We start from the raw sequence: 15,114 nt of genomic DNA on the forward strand, positions 1-15,114 counted from the left end.
TTTCCATTTTTTATTTCGTATGATAATCTTTTTCTTTTGGTCCACTTATATTTAATTATTGGAATATTTGGATTTGCATTTGATAGCTTATATTTTCCTTTTTATATGTCTTATCTGCAATCTTGCTTTCCCTCCTTTTTGTATTTATTTGCATATTTTAATTCTGTTTTTCCTTTCTGTTAGTACAATAGTTATATCCTTTTCTACCATTTTTAAATGTTTCCCCTTGAGATTAAAACATGTATTTACTTTCTTTTTTTTTCAAATATGTAAGTTTATTTTTTCCCAACATAAGAATAGTCATAATGTATATACTTCGAAAAGTAGAAAAAGTTAAAGATGGAAAGTCCTCCCTCACATCTGCCCACCAGCCCCTCAGTTCTCCAGATGACTCAGAATGAGTATCCCCCAGCACAGTCATCTGGCCTCTTCACTGGCCCCCCGACGTTCAGCACGTATACTGCTCTGTGCTGTGTTTACTGCTCTGGGGCTGGGACACTTGGCCTATATCTTGCTGCTTATTCATCCATCTTCTCATCTTTCCAAGTTCAGGGAAAGCTTCTTTCTTCTTGAAACTTTTCAAGGCAAATGTAGTCTGATTTCTTCCACTTCTGATGGTAATCATAGTTGTCTTTACACATTTTAGCACTTAATTATGTTGTTCTGTGCTGTTTCTCTTAAGCTTCAAGTATGTAAACTTACTTTCCATCCTAGATTAGATCCTTGAGGATAAGGTAGGATGCTTTGTTTGTGTAATTCGGAGCACAAAGCAGATGCCCCCCAAACACGTGCCTCAGTAAATTGCCTTTGGTAATGGCTGTTTTCCAGGGAATTTTCCATTTTGGTGCATCTTGAGCCTCAGTTATTCATGGTAGACATACTTTTTAAGAGTTGCTTTTGAATGCAAAATTGCGGATGGAGAATTGGAAGCTACTTGAAAGATACTTGCTTATAAAACTATACTTCTTTTCATGTTGGTAAGGAATCTGCTCACAATGCGGGAGGCCCGGATTCAATCCTTGGGTTGGGAAGATACCCTGGAGTAGGAATGGCAACCCACTCCAGTATACTGGCCTGGAGAATTCTGTGGACAGAGGAGCCTGGTGGGCTACAGTCCACAGGGTTGCAAAGAATCAGACATGACTGAGCGACTAACACACTTATTTTGCATTTCATTTTACTTTAAGATTAGAATTAATGGACTATCCATTCCTAATTCAGTATCATAGTGTAAAAATATTTATGAAATATGCTTTCTTTTTTTAAGTATTGACAAGTTACTTTTCCCCCAAAGTGTTTTTTCTTGATTATATATATTTTTTTCATTATTTCTTTGCAAAATGAGAAAATACTGAAAAACACTAGAAAAAATTACCCTGCATTACTACCACTGAGAGATAAATGTTACCGTTTTGTTATGTGTATACTGAGTTTTTTCCTATGTTTATATAAATAAATTCCCCTCTTCTAAGTTTCCTGCTTTGTAATTCTTAATGTTTGCTTTTCAGCTTTCCCTAAAAGGATTCCAGAACACCTTAGAAGACCTTGAGGAAGAGTGATAAAGGCAAGTATTCAACTTGTTAGCATCAGTGAAATAATTTGGTTCATAGCCAAACCAAAAAGCTTTGGTCACCGTGTCTATCAAGAAAACTAAAAAGTTAGGAGTAACAATTTAAAGGAAAAAAAAAGAAAGATAGTTCATATATAATTTGAGGTTTTTTTTTCAAAACTGTTGTAGAAAATTGTTAAAAATTCTGAGAATTTAACAAAGTTTTCTGAAATATCTGGTTTGTTGGTGGCTACCATTTCCTCTTCTTTTTTCCTCACTTTTCACCCCTTTCTCCTGCCCCCTTTCTCCCATATCCTTTTGTTCCCTTTTCTCTTTACTGGTTTCCTCAGGCTTACCTAGAAGGACTTTACTTTTCAGAGAAGCCCTGTGAATAAAAGAGAAACCAACATTTCCTTCTTATGAAAGAACATTTAGCTTTACAGTTGAACTTGTTCGTGTTAAACCAGAGATCGGAATATGGCTGTTTGGGAAGTTTTATAAGCTGAACAGCAGTTATTATTCATTTGAATTTTACTACTGTCTTACAGAAGAAACTGGGGGGGGGGTTCCTAAAAAACATTCACATTATTGAATTATTTTAGTGTTTGCTTTCTTCCTGTCACAAGTTTTATATAATGATTATAGCATTACATTTTACAGTCAGTGCAACAGGTTGTTTTTCAAAATTCTTATCTAACAATTTGATGCTTAAAGCTCAGTTTAGGTTTCTTTGGTGTTCTGTGTTAGGTGAGCTTCTGTTAGTATCATGAAGATGTGTTTTGCCTTTGAAATCCCAGAATTTACTACTCCTCTACTAGGTAATCTGTGCAGCCATGTAGATAGCCTGTGCAAGCTTTGGCTTGTAAATCAACACTCTGTTTCTAGGTTTTCCTCCAAATGCTGGCATGTCCTTATAATTCATCATTCTTTTGAATTATATGAGAATAAATGATATAGATATGCTAATGAAATCTCAAATGCAGATACTGACATTTAAAAATGTACCATATTCTCCATTTTTTAAAACCAAGAAGCAGGTGACCACCTGATTAGTTTATAACACTGCCCAATGAAGCTGATCTGCTGAGTAATAAATTCCTTGTATGTTTGTATATGAGACAAGTAGATTTGGTAGTTTTCTAATGAACCTTGACACCATTCCTCTCTTTATGGTATCTTTTATTCTCATGGGAGAAACTTATTTTATATATTTTACTTTCAAAAACAGCAGCAACAAAAAATCTGTTGTATTATTTAGCTAATGCAATATAAATAAGGAGAAAAGTAAATTACTTCCTCATTATCAGCCTGCTGCTGTCAGATCCTCTGTCTTCTCAGGGTCTAAATATCCCAGTGCAAGAAGAGGTTAATTGATATAATTACTGGATAAGCTTGGTTACATAGCCCTTTTTGTCTGAGAAGCTTAGTGCTTTGTAGAGTGAAAATAATTCAATAACTGTTAGTCTGCACTAGAAACTCATGAGGGAAGGTGAGGATAATTAAATACATATACTGTTGACAACATTATTGCCCACAAGGAGCCCCAGAAAACTCCATATAGCCCGAAACAGTTGTTTATGTCGGAAGGATTAAGGGCCTCGCTCTTGGCTCTCCCAAAGGGAAAAGGAAAAATAAAAGCAACAGAGAGTCAGGAAAAGGGTGAGAGGCCCCAGTGGTGTGGCCGGTTTTCGGTGCGGCCACAGAGAATTTGAGTGAAAAGCAGTGAAATTTCCCATCTTTGTGACTGCTCCTCATTTACCTAGTTGGGGAGCAAAGAATTTTGTGGTATTTAGATAGTAGGAAGGTACTGGTTAAAGGTCTTTAACTCTGTCAACATGGTTTATGCTGCTGAGTCATGAAGAGGTTAGGAGATGGGAAGATAGGCATGGAAGAGTGTGGTCCCCGAAGCCACAGTGACGGCGTCCATACACGTTCATGGTGAGAAGGTCATCTGAGAGAAGTTACCAGGAAGAAAGGTCTGATGGGTTTGCATTCCTGTCCCTTTGGACTCTCGGAGCCTGGAGGTCACAGTGAACTCTTAAATCCAACTGATTTATGCCTTTCAGATTGCTGTTTGGTGGCCAGAGGTCTGTCTGCATATGCTAGACGATGACCACCCTAGGTGCTTCAGACTTGGTAGTGACTTAGTTGTAACTTCAAACTGTTCAAAGTCCTTGGTATAACACCCCTGTGTTTTAAAGCCCTTTGAACAAAAGTTTGAGGTAAATATAGAAATAAAGAACTTGACGCACCACGTTTTGTCCTCCTTAGCAGGTTCTGTACTTTAATGCAGTTTTGTTTTAGAAATTTGCAGAAACTCAATTTTTTAAAAAGTTTTCTGTTATGAGAAATCTCATCCCTACCACACCCTCCCTTTCTTTGGCATGTGACTTCCTTAACTATGGCAATTGTGCTGACCTTACATCTCTTAGTTTCAGCTTCCTTTTGATTTCCTGCACTTAATGTTGGTGTGTGGTTGCAATCTGACCCTTCTTTTTCTCTCCTTTTTAGTCATACCCGTTACTGTGTCACTTCTTTGCTTTTGAGTTTGTGTGAATACAGCTGTCCCCTGATACCCGTGGAGGACTGGTTCCACGGGTATCCTGCAGATAACAAAATCCTCAGATGCTCCTGTCTCTTATATGAAATGGCATAGTATTTGCATAGAACCATGCGCATCCTCCCATATACCTTAAATCATCTCTAGAGCATTTATAATACCTAATACAACGTAAATAAATGCTATGAAAACAGTTGCTGGGAACATGGCAAATTCAGGTTTTGCTCTTTGTAACATCCTAGAACTCCTTCACCCCAAATGTTTCCCATCTGAGGTTGGTTGAATCTGCAGATGTGGAACCCGCGTATATGGAGGACGGACTATACACGGGCAGCCTCTGTCAGGGTCGGCCCTTTCCAAAGAAAGGGATTCCTTTGAGTCTCTTTCTTTGTTCGCTGGTTCTGAGCCAAGCTCTAGTCTCTGAAGACAGATTCTTTCTGGATCATGTACTCATTGTACCAAAAGGTCATTTGTGCTCCAGCAGAGAATCCAACCTATAAGATTTTAGTTTCCATTTTCTTCTCAAAAGAGCAAACCTGTCACTTCTAGTTGCCAGTCACCTTGATGAATATAAATGATAACTGGAAATTCCTCTTTCCCATTAAAATCCACAATGCAGTTAGATTGGGATATCCACTTTTCACAGTTATTCTTTGAATTTACTGTATTGAGCTTCAGCATACAGATAATTAACTATGGTTGTGATTGAGAGGAATCATTTATTGCCTCAGCTAGACTGTCTGTATTGAATGCTCTGTGCTCTGTTCTCTCTCGATTCCCCAAGTAATGGCTATTCTCTCAAGTTATGGTTTCCATTCCAAGATGACTCTTCTAGTATTTAGCTCTTCTTCATATTGCAACTTGTAGGGATTATTTTTTTAACAACGCTGTTTTCATTTCCTTTGTACTTGTTTCGGAACTTTTTCTCCTATTCTAGAAAGTAATCATTACCCACTATCTAGAAAACTATCTTTTAATCTTCTGATTAAAGATTGCTTAATGGTAGTGTCTATTTCTTTGGCTAGTGGCATGTTTTTCTTTGTTTTAACACTGGAGTTTCTGCATGGATTTATAATACGAGCTTTTTTTTTTTTTTTTTTTTAACATTAGATAGGCATGAAGCCTTCGTCTCACAGCTGCATGTGTAGTTACTGTCGAAGCAATGCCTACCTAATTTGACAGTCGTGGTGTGTTAAAAAAAATTTTGAGTTTGCAAATAAGCGTTTTAAGTCTACTGATGGAGCCTTCGGGCAGTGAACAGTTATTTGAGGACCCTGATCCCGGAGGCAAATCCCAAGATGCAGAGGCCAGAAAGCAAACAGAATCAGAACAAAAGTTATCTAAAATGACCCACAATGCTTTGGAGAACATTAACGTGATTGGCCAAGGCTTGAAGCATCTCTTCCAGCACCAGCGCAGGAGGTCGTCCGTGTCTCCTCACGATGTGCAACAGATTCAGGCAGAGCCAGAGCCTGAAATGGATGTGGAAAGCCAGAACGCGTGTGCTGAGACTGATGGTGTCCCCACCCACCCCACAGCTCTGAATCGTGTCCTGCAGCAGATCCGCGTGCCGCCCAAGATGAAGAGAGGGACGAGCCTGCACAGCAGGCGGGGCAAGCCAGAGGCCCCGAAGGGAAGTCCACAGATCAACAGGAAATCTGGCCAGGAGATGGCAAGCGTCATGCAGTCCGGCCGACCCAGGTCTTCATCCACTACCGACGCGCCTTCCAGCTCCGCGGTGATGGAAATAGCTTGTGCCGCTGCCGCTGCTGCTGCGTGTCTGCCAGGGGATGAGGTGTCTGCAGAGCGGGTGAGTTTCTGTTAGATGACCTGTTAACTTCCTGTGCTTTTTATCTAGTACTCTGCAGACTTTGCCCGGGTGACTGAAAAGAAGTGTCTCAGCAAGTACCCCGAGGCTGTGGCCAAAGATAGTTTCCCTTTTCATTAAATAAGTGGGATGAATAGTAATCGTCATAGCTAATAATGAATGCTTCTAATTATATTCCTGTTTGCTTCCTAACATATTGCCTCAGATGATTCCAGTGCAGTCAGCCCATGAGTTTTAAGAATTACTGAATCCAAATTTCTGGAGCCCAGTCACCCTGGTCAGCAAGCTTAGAGCTATCTGGACCACTACTGTTCTTTAATGACGTGATCCCTGAGGTTGCCCCCATTCTTCATTCCTAAATCAGTGCCCTAGTTTAGGCCTTCATTTGTTTCACTGCCCTTTCGCATTCTTTTTTTCTCCATGCTGGACACAGCTTGTGAGAGCTATCTGAAATACTAAACAAGTCATTGTCATTTCCACTGCTTAAAAAGCCGTCACTGGTGCCATCATTTCCTGAGGGGCAAGAAAGTTCCTTAAAATGATATGCAGGCCCTCCCATAATTTAGCCCATGTGGAGTTCTTTACCTCCTACAACTTAGCAGTTAGTACTCCTTTCTCACGCTTTTTTTTTTTCCTCTAAAGTTTTTCCTTTTTTCCATATCTTGACTTATGCTTTCATTCAGTCATTCGTTCAGCAAACATATAATGAGATGTTCCAGTCACTGTGGATACTGTGATGAACAGAAAAAGATGTGATCCGTACTCTCATGAAGTTTATTTTCAGATGGGGACACATATTAAATAATCACTTGAGCAAATCTAAAGTTTCAACCGTGGCACATGCTACTAGAGCCTATTATAGGAACTTATGACCTAGTTAAGGATGTCACTTCTGTGAGGAAATGACAAAGATCTGGAGGGTAAGCTGAGGTAATTAGGTGATGGAGTGAGAACCCCAGGTACAAAGGTGCTAAGATGGAAGGACGTTTACTGAGTATGAGGGTTGGGATGGCAGGTGTGTATGCATGTACATGCAAGCATACAGTGGGTAAGGCTGGAGAGAGAAAGGAGTTCATACAGAGAAAGTTTGCAGACAGTGCGAAGGAGTTTTTCTCCATGTAAGAGGAATGAGTATTATCAAAGCATTTTAAGCAAAGGGGACAGTTTCACCTCTGTGATTAGAAAATATCACTGTGTTTATGGTGTGAAGAGTGGATTGGACTGGTTTCAGGTGGGATCCAGATAGATGAGCCGGAAGTCTGTCGTGTCCAGGTGAGAGACGGCAGTAGTTTAGATCGAAGACGTGATGGTGGGAGCAGAAAGAAGAATTACCTAAGGGCAGGGGTGTGTCTTACTCCTCATGCCAATCCTTTGGGCTTCCTAGGTGACTCAGTGGTAAAGAATCCGCCTGCCTTTGCATGAGTCAGGAAGATCCCTGTATACCCACTCCAGTATTCTTGCCTGGAGAATCCCATGGACAGAGGAATCTCGAGAGCTAACAGTCCTTGGGGTCACAAAGAGTCAGACACAACAGAGCGGCTGAGCATGCATCCAGTACTTGGCCCTTGGATTATTGGTTTGATGAATTAGTAGTAAATAGATAGGGAGCGAGAAACAATGTCTAGTTAGGGAGTTTGAGAATGTACATGGAGAAGTTTTTGAAATGGAGTGATCTTTCATTTAATTATTCATCAATACTTATTAAATACCAACTATGTACGAGGCAGTTTCATTATGGAGGCTTACTCCGTATTGAAGGAGATAACATACAATAGATATAAAAAATGAATAATATGTTACGATGAAAGGTGATGAGTATTATGGGAAGAAAAGAACAAAATTAGAGAAAGAAAGAAATTAGGGGTGTGTACAGAGGGGAGGGGAGGGGAGTTGCAGTATAAGGTAAGGTAAGCCTCATTGAGAAAGTAACCTTTGAGTGAAGACTTGAGGAGATGAAGAAATTAGTCATGAGGCTGGCTGTCTGGGGGATAAGTACTCAGGCGGATGAAATAACTCCAGGGTAGGAGCTGACATTCCCTGCCTGACGTGTCCAGGGAATAGCAAGACCAGTGTGGGAAAGCTGAGTGAGGGGGGACAGTAGTAAGATGGTGTCAGAGAGGTCACAGGTGGCCAGACTGGGGAGGGCTTCATAGTGATATCTCTGTTTAGACGCTCTTCCATTATATCTTTATAAAATACTGTGGGATCGGAGACGTTTTCCCCCCATGTTTGTTCATACATTTGTTCCGTAATTGTTACACTGAGTTTGACCTACCATTGTTTTAGGTTAGGGATCTGCACATGACTTCTGTAAGTAGTCATTGTAAGTATTTTCCACCATATGGTCTGTCTTGCAACTACTCAGCTGTGTCAGAGCGTGAAAGCAGTCACCCATAATATGTAAATGAATATGGGCATGCCGGGGTTTGACTGGTGAACAGTGACTGGGCCTTGGCCCATACTTTGCCCACCACAGTCTTAGGCGCTGAGAATATATGAGTGAATCAAACAAACAAAAATATTCGCTCTGGAGAAGTTTAAAAGGAGGTAAGCAAAACATATAAGTAAAGTGCATGATATGACAGTTGCGTAAGAAGATAAAGATTTCTAGGGAGGGAAGTTTTAAGCAGAGTGCTCAGGGAAGACTTCACTGATATACAGGCAAAGACCTGAAGGATGCGAGGGAGCCCACCAGACCTCTGAAGGGAGACCTGGCGGAGGAGCAAGGGGGAAGGTCCCAAAGGCCTGTACTATGAGGAAATGTTATGGAAATTGGATTTTTTTTGGCATTGTTAAAGGGGAGAAAATGATAGTGCACGTCAAGGCCGTAAGCTGTAGCCACCTGTCTGCCGTGCCTGATGGGTGAGGAGCAATACTTGAAACTTCTTATTAATGATAATTTGATCTGTATGTCTTATTTAAACTTAGGTTGTATGGTCTAAGTGTTAGTACTTTTCAAAAAAATGAAAGTGAACCGAGTCAAGAGCTTACTGACTTTATTTGACGATTCATGAATTGGGCAGCATTCAGTCTGAGCAAATAGAAAGGAACTCTGAAGAGCTGTACAAAATGAAAGACTTCTAGGCAGAAGGGAGCAGGAACAAGGAAGTTCAGTCAGTTCTGTTCAGTTCAGTTGCTCAGCCGTGTCTGACTCTTTGCGACACTCATCCAAAAAGCGTGTTGGTTATTGCTAGGTTACTCTCCCTACAGAGGATGGCAAGGGCTACCTAACTAACGCTAATCAGCAGTTCCTGGTTGGCTGGTTTGAGTCCATTTCTGGGAGAGGCAAAAAAGTGTAATTTAGTTCTCAGTTTGATGACGTGAGGATTAGCATAAGCGACTCCATTTGGGGCCTACTGTGTTTTTTTTGTTTGTTTTTTTTAAAACTTACTGTGTTTATATGTAGCTTTTAAAATAGTCCTGTCAAGTGGCCTTGTCAAAGGTGTAGACTAAAACCCATTCTTTCTCATTCAGTAACAAATAGCTTGTAGACTTAGAGTATGTGAATTTCCCAGGGTTTGTAAATAAGGAACACTACCCTTCACAGTAAATTACTGCAGGGTGGCATTCTGCTTTATTCAAATGAAAGGGAGGTTTGTAAAAGTGAGTTAATTGAACCGTGTGCAAAACCAGAAATTCTAGGTGTAATGTTCTACCACAGGGGAAAGGAACGAGGTGATGGGAAGGATAATTCCTGTTGCTGACCACAAGGTGGTACCCCTAGACCAGGAGAAGTAGATGGAAGTGAGGCGATGACTCTTACTGTGACAGGCCATTAATAATGAAGGAATTACACCTTGAGAAGTGACTAGTTCAGGGAACTGTTAGGATATGGGCTAGATTGAGTAGTGACTATCATATGTAGTAGTAGTAGTACTGAACTACTGAATTTAAAATACTGAACTGAATTGGTAACTGTGGAAATGGAATTGACAATAGAAGAGTGGGTAGAATTTACTGACAATGTTAAAATTGTATGTGTAAATGTATGTATTGTATAAAATGTTGTATGGCCAAAACCAACACAAATTGTAAAGCAGTTATCCTCTAATTAAAAATAAAAATCAGAAAAAATAAACAAAGTGACTTCCCTGGTGGTCTGGTGGCTGTAACTCCAGGCTCCCAGTGCAGTGGGGTCTGGCTTCAGTCCCGGGTCAGGGAGCTGGATCCCATATGCTGTAGCTAAAGATCCCATATGCCACAGCTGAGACCCAGTGCAGCCAAATAAATGAATAAATAGATACTTTTTAAAATAATTAAAGATAAAATTGAAAGTCCTAAAGTCTGCTTGGGAGAACTAGTAAAATAATGTCTGTTTTTCTAAAAACAAAAACGTTGAAAATTGTATTTTTTAAATGAAAACCAATAGAGATCTTTCTCATTTGTGTATTTAGTGTTAGTTTGGTAGCTGATGCTATCAAGGAAATGATATGGGATGGAAAAGTAGGAATAAATCAGACATGAAGATGTGTTTTGACTTTTCAGTTGTTCTCTAGTAAAGGTGCTTTATAGAACAAAACTTGTATGCCAAAGGAAGTAACTTTTAGGCTTTTTGACCCTAACTCAGAGGTCTGGAATGTGTGAAATGAAGTGAAGTGAAAGTCGCTCAGTCGTGTCCAACTCTTTGCAACACCATGGACTATACAGTCCATGAAATTCTCCAGGCCAGAATACTGGAGTCCTTTCCCCTCTCCAGGGGACCTTCCCAACCCAGGGATCGAACCCAGGTCTCCCTCTTTGCAGGTGGATTCTTTACCAGCTGAGCTACAAGGAGGTCCAGAATGTGTATGTTTGTTTTAATGCAGTATGTTTCTGCGTGATCCACAAGATACCTTTATTATCCTTAATGATCTTATGCTAACTTTTAATATGATTGTCCTAAGAGTGGAACTGAAGATGTAGCTAGGATGTTCTTGACCTTGGTAGACTTACCAGGCATAAGGATGTCTCTCCAAGTTTTATTTGGTTTTGTTTTTAACATCTGAGTTGTATTCCTTCTGTGACGAAGGCTCAACATAATGCGAAGTCAATTTAACCTCCTTTTTCTTTATATTACAAAATATATAGAGACTTTAGAATAATTAGACCTCTAAAGGAACATAGTATGTGCCTATACCTTCTGCTTTCCCTTTTTATTCACGAAGGATTTGAGTACCTAATCAGTAGCCTTCAATCTCAAGAGGGAGGGAGAATTTTGGCCCCCAAAGTCCACTACCCTTTTTTAATTTTTTTTTTTAATCCAGAACATTGTTACAAGAATTTGTCTTGTGACTATTAGCTTCCCAAAGGCTCATAGGTAGATAAATAGAAGGACAGACCAGGATTATGTATGATAGAAGATAATTACTAGAATAGATTGGTTTTTCTTCAGCGATCATAATGCAGCATTTTATCTAAAGAAAGATAGGCAGCTTTGGCAAGTTAGCACAATATTGAGCTTTAGTAAGTATTTGTTAATATTTGACTTGTTTTGATGTTACATCATTATGACCTGTGATCTCGTCGGTCAATGGGAGCAGACCAGATTTCATACTTCAGGATCAGCATATATTTATTAGGCAATAGTGTCTCTCATTTTATGTATGGTTTGACTTTGAAAGCATCTTCTTTCCTAAATGGAATCCTTTAAAATATGTAAAAGATGTTTGATTTAAAAAATCAGTCTTTGGACAAATCTCTTTGTAAAAAGAATTAGCAAGGATTTATTGGTTTATATATTACAAAAATATATATTTAGCCAAAGATCAAGTAAAATATTTATTGATGGTAGTTTAGTCGCAAAGTTGGGTCCGATTCTTGTGACCCATGGACTGTAGCTCACCAGGCTCCTCTGTCCATGGGGTTTCCCAGGCAAGAATACTGGAGTAGGTTGCCATTTCCTCCTCCAGGAGATCTTCTCAACCCAGGTCTTCTGCATTGCAGGTGAATTCTTTACTGACTGAACTACAGAACTGGTAATTACCTTTTATTTTATCACAGTAACATCTTACTGGGGTAAAGAGCCTTGACACAGATTTCGATATCATAGTAATGAGGAAGCTAAGAATTTAGAAACCTTGATTACAAAATAAGCCCCTTGCAACACAAATGATTTTCAGCCAAAAGATTGCTGGCTGTTGCCGGGTGATTAGCAAAATCTCAAAGACTATTAAGCCTGTGGGCTAAGCCTAAGCAAGCTCCTTATTCTACAGATCCAGAAATGTGGAAACACAGCCTGAGGTAGTGCAGCTGACTGTGAGTGATGCTAGGGCCGGATCCCTGGGCTCCTTCTGATTCCGTGTCAGCTTTCTTGCCTCTTTATCCTGTTTGTGTGTCAGAGAATTGAAGAATGTGATTGTTCTTGTCAAGTAGGGGACAAGAAAGGGGGACAAAGTTTTTCCTTTTTCAAAATAACTTAGATAAGCTTTTTGAATGAGAGCAGTGACAAAGGCTGATTTCCCCATTACCCTTGTTTGGTTTCTTCTGTTACTACTTTTAAACAACTCTGGTCATCTTTGACAGATGAGTAACAAAAGTCATCCTTCTGACTACTACTCTTTGCTGTTGTGGGTCTTGCCAAAACTAATCTTGTAGCTGTGAGTAATGCCTGGAAGTAGCTCAAAGAGAAAACTGACCTAAAGAATGGCCTTCTAGCAATGAGATTCTGGGATGCTAAATGAATTTGGAGTCTCCCTGAGCTCCATCAGGAAACTGCAAATCAGGAAGATCCTTGGCAGTCACAGATGTAAATCTGTGTTTTAAACAATTCACTAAAGACCCTAGAGGCCCATGAAGAGTACAGAGAGCTTCAGGAGTTTGAGCATCACCCCTGTGCAGGGCCCCCGTGACTGTACTCTGTGCCCCAGTTCTGGTGTCTGTGCTGCTGAGCAAGCACTGGGGCCTTCTCACACCGTCATTTTGAATACTTGGTCATACCGGTCCATCAGCTCCTGGTTGTTCTAGTTCTTCAGTATTCTTCTTAAACTATGGTCTCCAAAACAGAATACAGTGCCCACATGTGGTTACTAGAGCTTAACTGTCGCTTTTCTTGTTTGTTTATTTCATTGCTCCAGGTCCTAGTTGCAGCATGTGGGATCTAGTTCCCAGACCAGGAATCAAACCTGGTCCTCCTGCACTGGGAGCCCAGAGTCTTAGCCACGGGATCGCCAGGGAAGCCCCTCTCACTTTTCTGATTCTAAGACCAAATATGCTTCTTTTAATATATTTAATGCTAGTTTGAAGTTGCTTTTCCTTTTTGCAATCTTTTTCATATCATCTTTGATTTTCACCTGGTGAAAGTCATAGAATTTAATTTAATAGTCATAGAATTTAATTCAGAACAGTTGAAATTTTTGTCGATAGTGCTTTAAAAATACAGATGCCCAGTAATTTTAAAAATGTTAATAAGACTTTGCTAGTGAACTTTCTGGTTTATCTTTAAAAAAAAAATACTTCCCAGCTCCAAATAATAGAAATTTCAGCATACTGGGATAAAGGAAGCCTCCGAAATTGTAAGAGAGTCTGTCAGGAAATCAGAAGTGATGTGGATCTGCCTGGTTCAGTAGGGCCCTAATTCACTTATTCTCAGGATAATAAGATAGCACGTGTTGCTTTTCTATCATATTTGTGATTTTATGATCTTAGATGTCTTGAGGGCAGGTGGAGAAGGGGACAACAGGATGAGATGTTTGGATGGCATCACCGAGTCAACGGACATGAGTTTGAGCAAACACTGGGAGATAGTGAAGGATAGGGAAGCCTGGAGTGCTACTAACAGTCGGACATGACTTAGTGACTGAATGACAATAGATATCACACAGTTTTTTAAAAAATAATATTCTGAAGAGCTGGCACTTTTGTTTAAACTGTTAGAAAAGTTTGATCCTACAGTGCAGAGTTGTAACCTGGAAAGCAATATTTGAGATTTGAATATTGCTTTCCTCATTTGGGGGTGAATTTTTTTAGTTTAAGAGAAATTCCCAGATTTCATTTCTGAGCTAGAGTCTTAATCAGATGTTGACAAATTAATTTGAACTTATACTTTCTTTTTAGCAAATATCAGTACCAGGGAAGTAATTCATTTCCTGGTTTACTTGGGAAAGATGTTTTTAGAAAGCTTTCGTACCACTGTTTCTAGAGGCCCTCTGTTGATACCTTCTGGTACTGCTGAGAGTATTTAATGAAATGGCTAATTTTTCTGCATTAGGTTTGTGATTCTTACTGGTTGCAGTGTATTTTAAGCAGTTTCTTGGTTAACCGTCATAATAATCCCAAAGTCTTATTTTTAATTACCAACTTGGTCTTGGAACTAATTTTTAACAAATGTTGGCACAAATTCTGAACTTTTGCATAGACTCTTGTGGTTAGTAAATAGCTTCAGGATTTTTACTTTGGTCAGTGAGATGGTTTTGGTTTTAAATAACCAGAAGAAGCTAGACAGCGTGCTTTGAAAACCTGTGTGTCAGTTGCTCTTCGTGGCCTCGTGGACTGCAGCCGCCAGGCTCCTCTGTCGGTGAAACTCTCCAGGCAAGAATGCTGGAGTGGGCTGCCATTTCCTTTTCCAGGGGATCTTCCCGACCCAGGGATCGAACCCGGGTCTCCTGCATTGCAGGCAGATGCTTTACTGTCTGAGCTACTAGGGAAACCTTTGAAAACCTAATTTAAATTGCTTGCCTTTTTTAAAGGTCTTAGATAGAGCAGTTTCTCAAAGACTCATTCTTCACTTCCTTGCCTTGTTTTTAGGCTACTCCTTGTGGCAACATGAACATTTTCTTTAAAAAGTTAGAGTATTTTCTATAATAAAGATTTTGATAGTGTTTTCTAACAGTACTATACTCGAAAACTAATTTCAAGGATAACTATATTTTAAATGTTAATTGAAATGGACTTGATATGTTCTGGGGGTCACTTTGAATATTAAGATTCTGGAGAATCCAGCTTAGGCCTTTAAAGGCAGATAGTGCTCAAGCTCAGTCACTCAGTCGTGTCTGACTCTCTGTGACCCCAAGGACTATAGCCCGCCAGGCTCCTCTGTCTGTAGGATTTTTCAGGCACGGATACTAGAGTGGGTTGCCATTTCCTTTTCCAGTTAAAGGTAGATAAATTCTGTCCAATTAGATTCAGTTTTTAGATTTAGGTTGGGGGGATAAGGAAAGATAGGCTCACAGGTCTTTATCCCCCTTCTGGGTGTGGGTGTGT

The 15,114-nt window shown here is 39.8% G+C and overlaps 1 protein-coding gene across 14 annotated transcripts in view; it reads left to right on the forward strand.

Annotated features, from left to right (window-relative positions):
• The window catches only part of TMCC1 (transmembrane and coiled-coil domain family 1), a 152,260-nt gene that overhangs the window by 40,114 nt on the left and 97,032 nt on the right, over window positions 1-15,114 (forward strand). For 6 of the 14 annotated variants that reach the window (XM_043886974.1, XM_043886973.1, XM_043886976.1 and 3 more), the window contains 2 exons: window positions 1,509-1,564; window positions 5,220-5,919. In XM_043886974.1, the coding sequence (XP_043742909.1) occupies window positions 5,347-5,919 (573 nt within the window). In that variant the 5' untranslated portion in view covers window positions 1,509-1,564; window positions 5,220-5,346. Of the gene's footprint in view, window positions 1-1,508; window positions 1,565-5,219; window positions 5,920-15,114 lie in introns of those variants that run through there. The other 8 variants (XM_043886980.1, XM_043886981.1, XM_043886982.1 and 5 more) reach the window with 3 other exon arrangements.

The sequence above is a fragment of the Cervus elaphus genome, chromosome 24, assembly GCF_910594005.1.
Source record: "Cervus elaphus chromosome 24, mCerEla1.1, whole genome shotgun sequence".
Taxonomy (NCBI): Eukaryota; Metazoa; Chordata; class Mammalia; order Artiodactyla; family Cervidae; genus Cervus; species Cervus elaphus.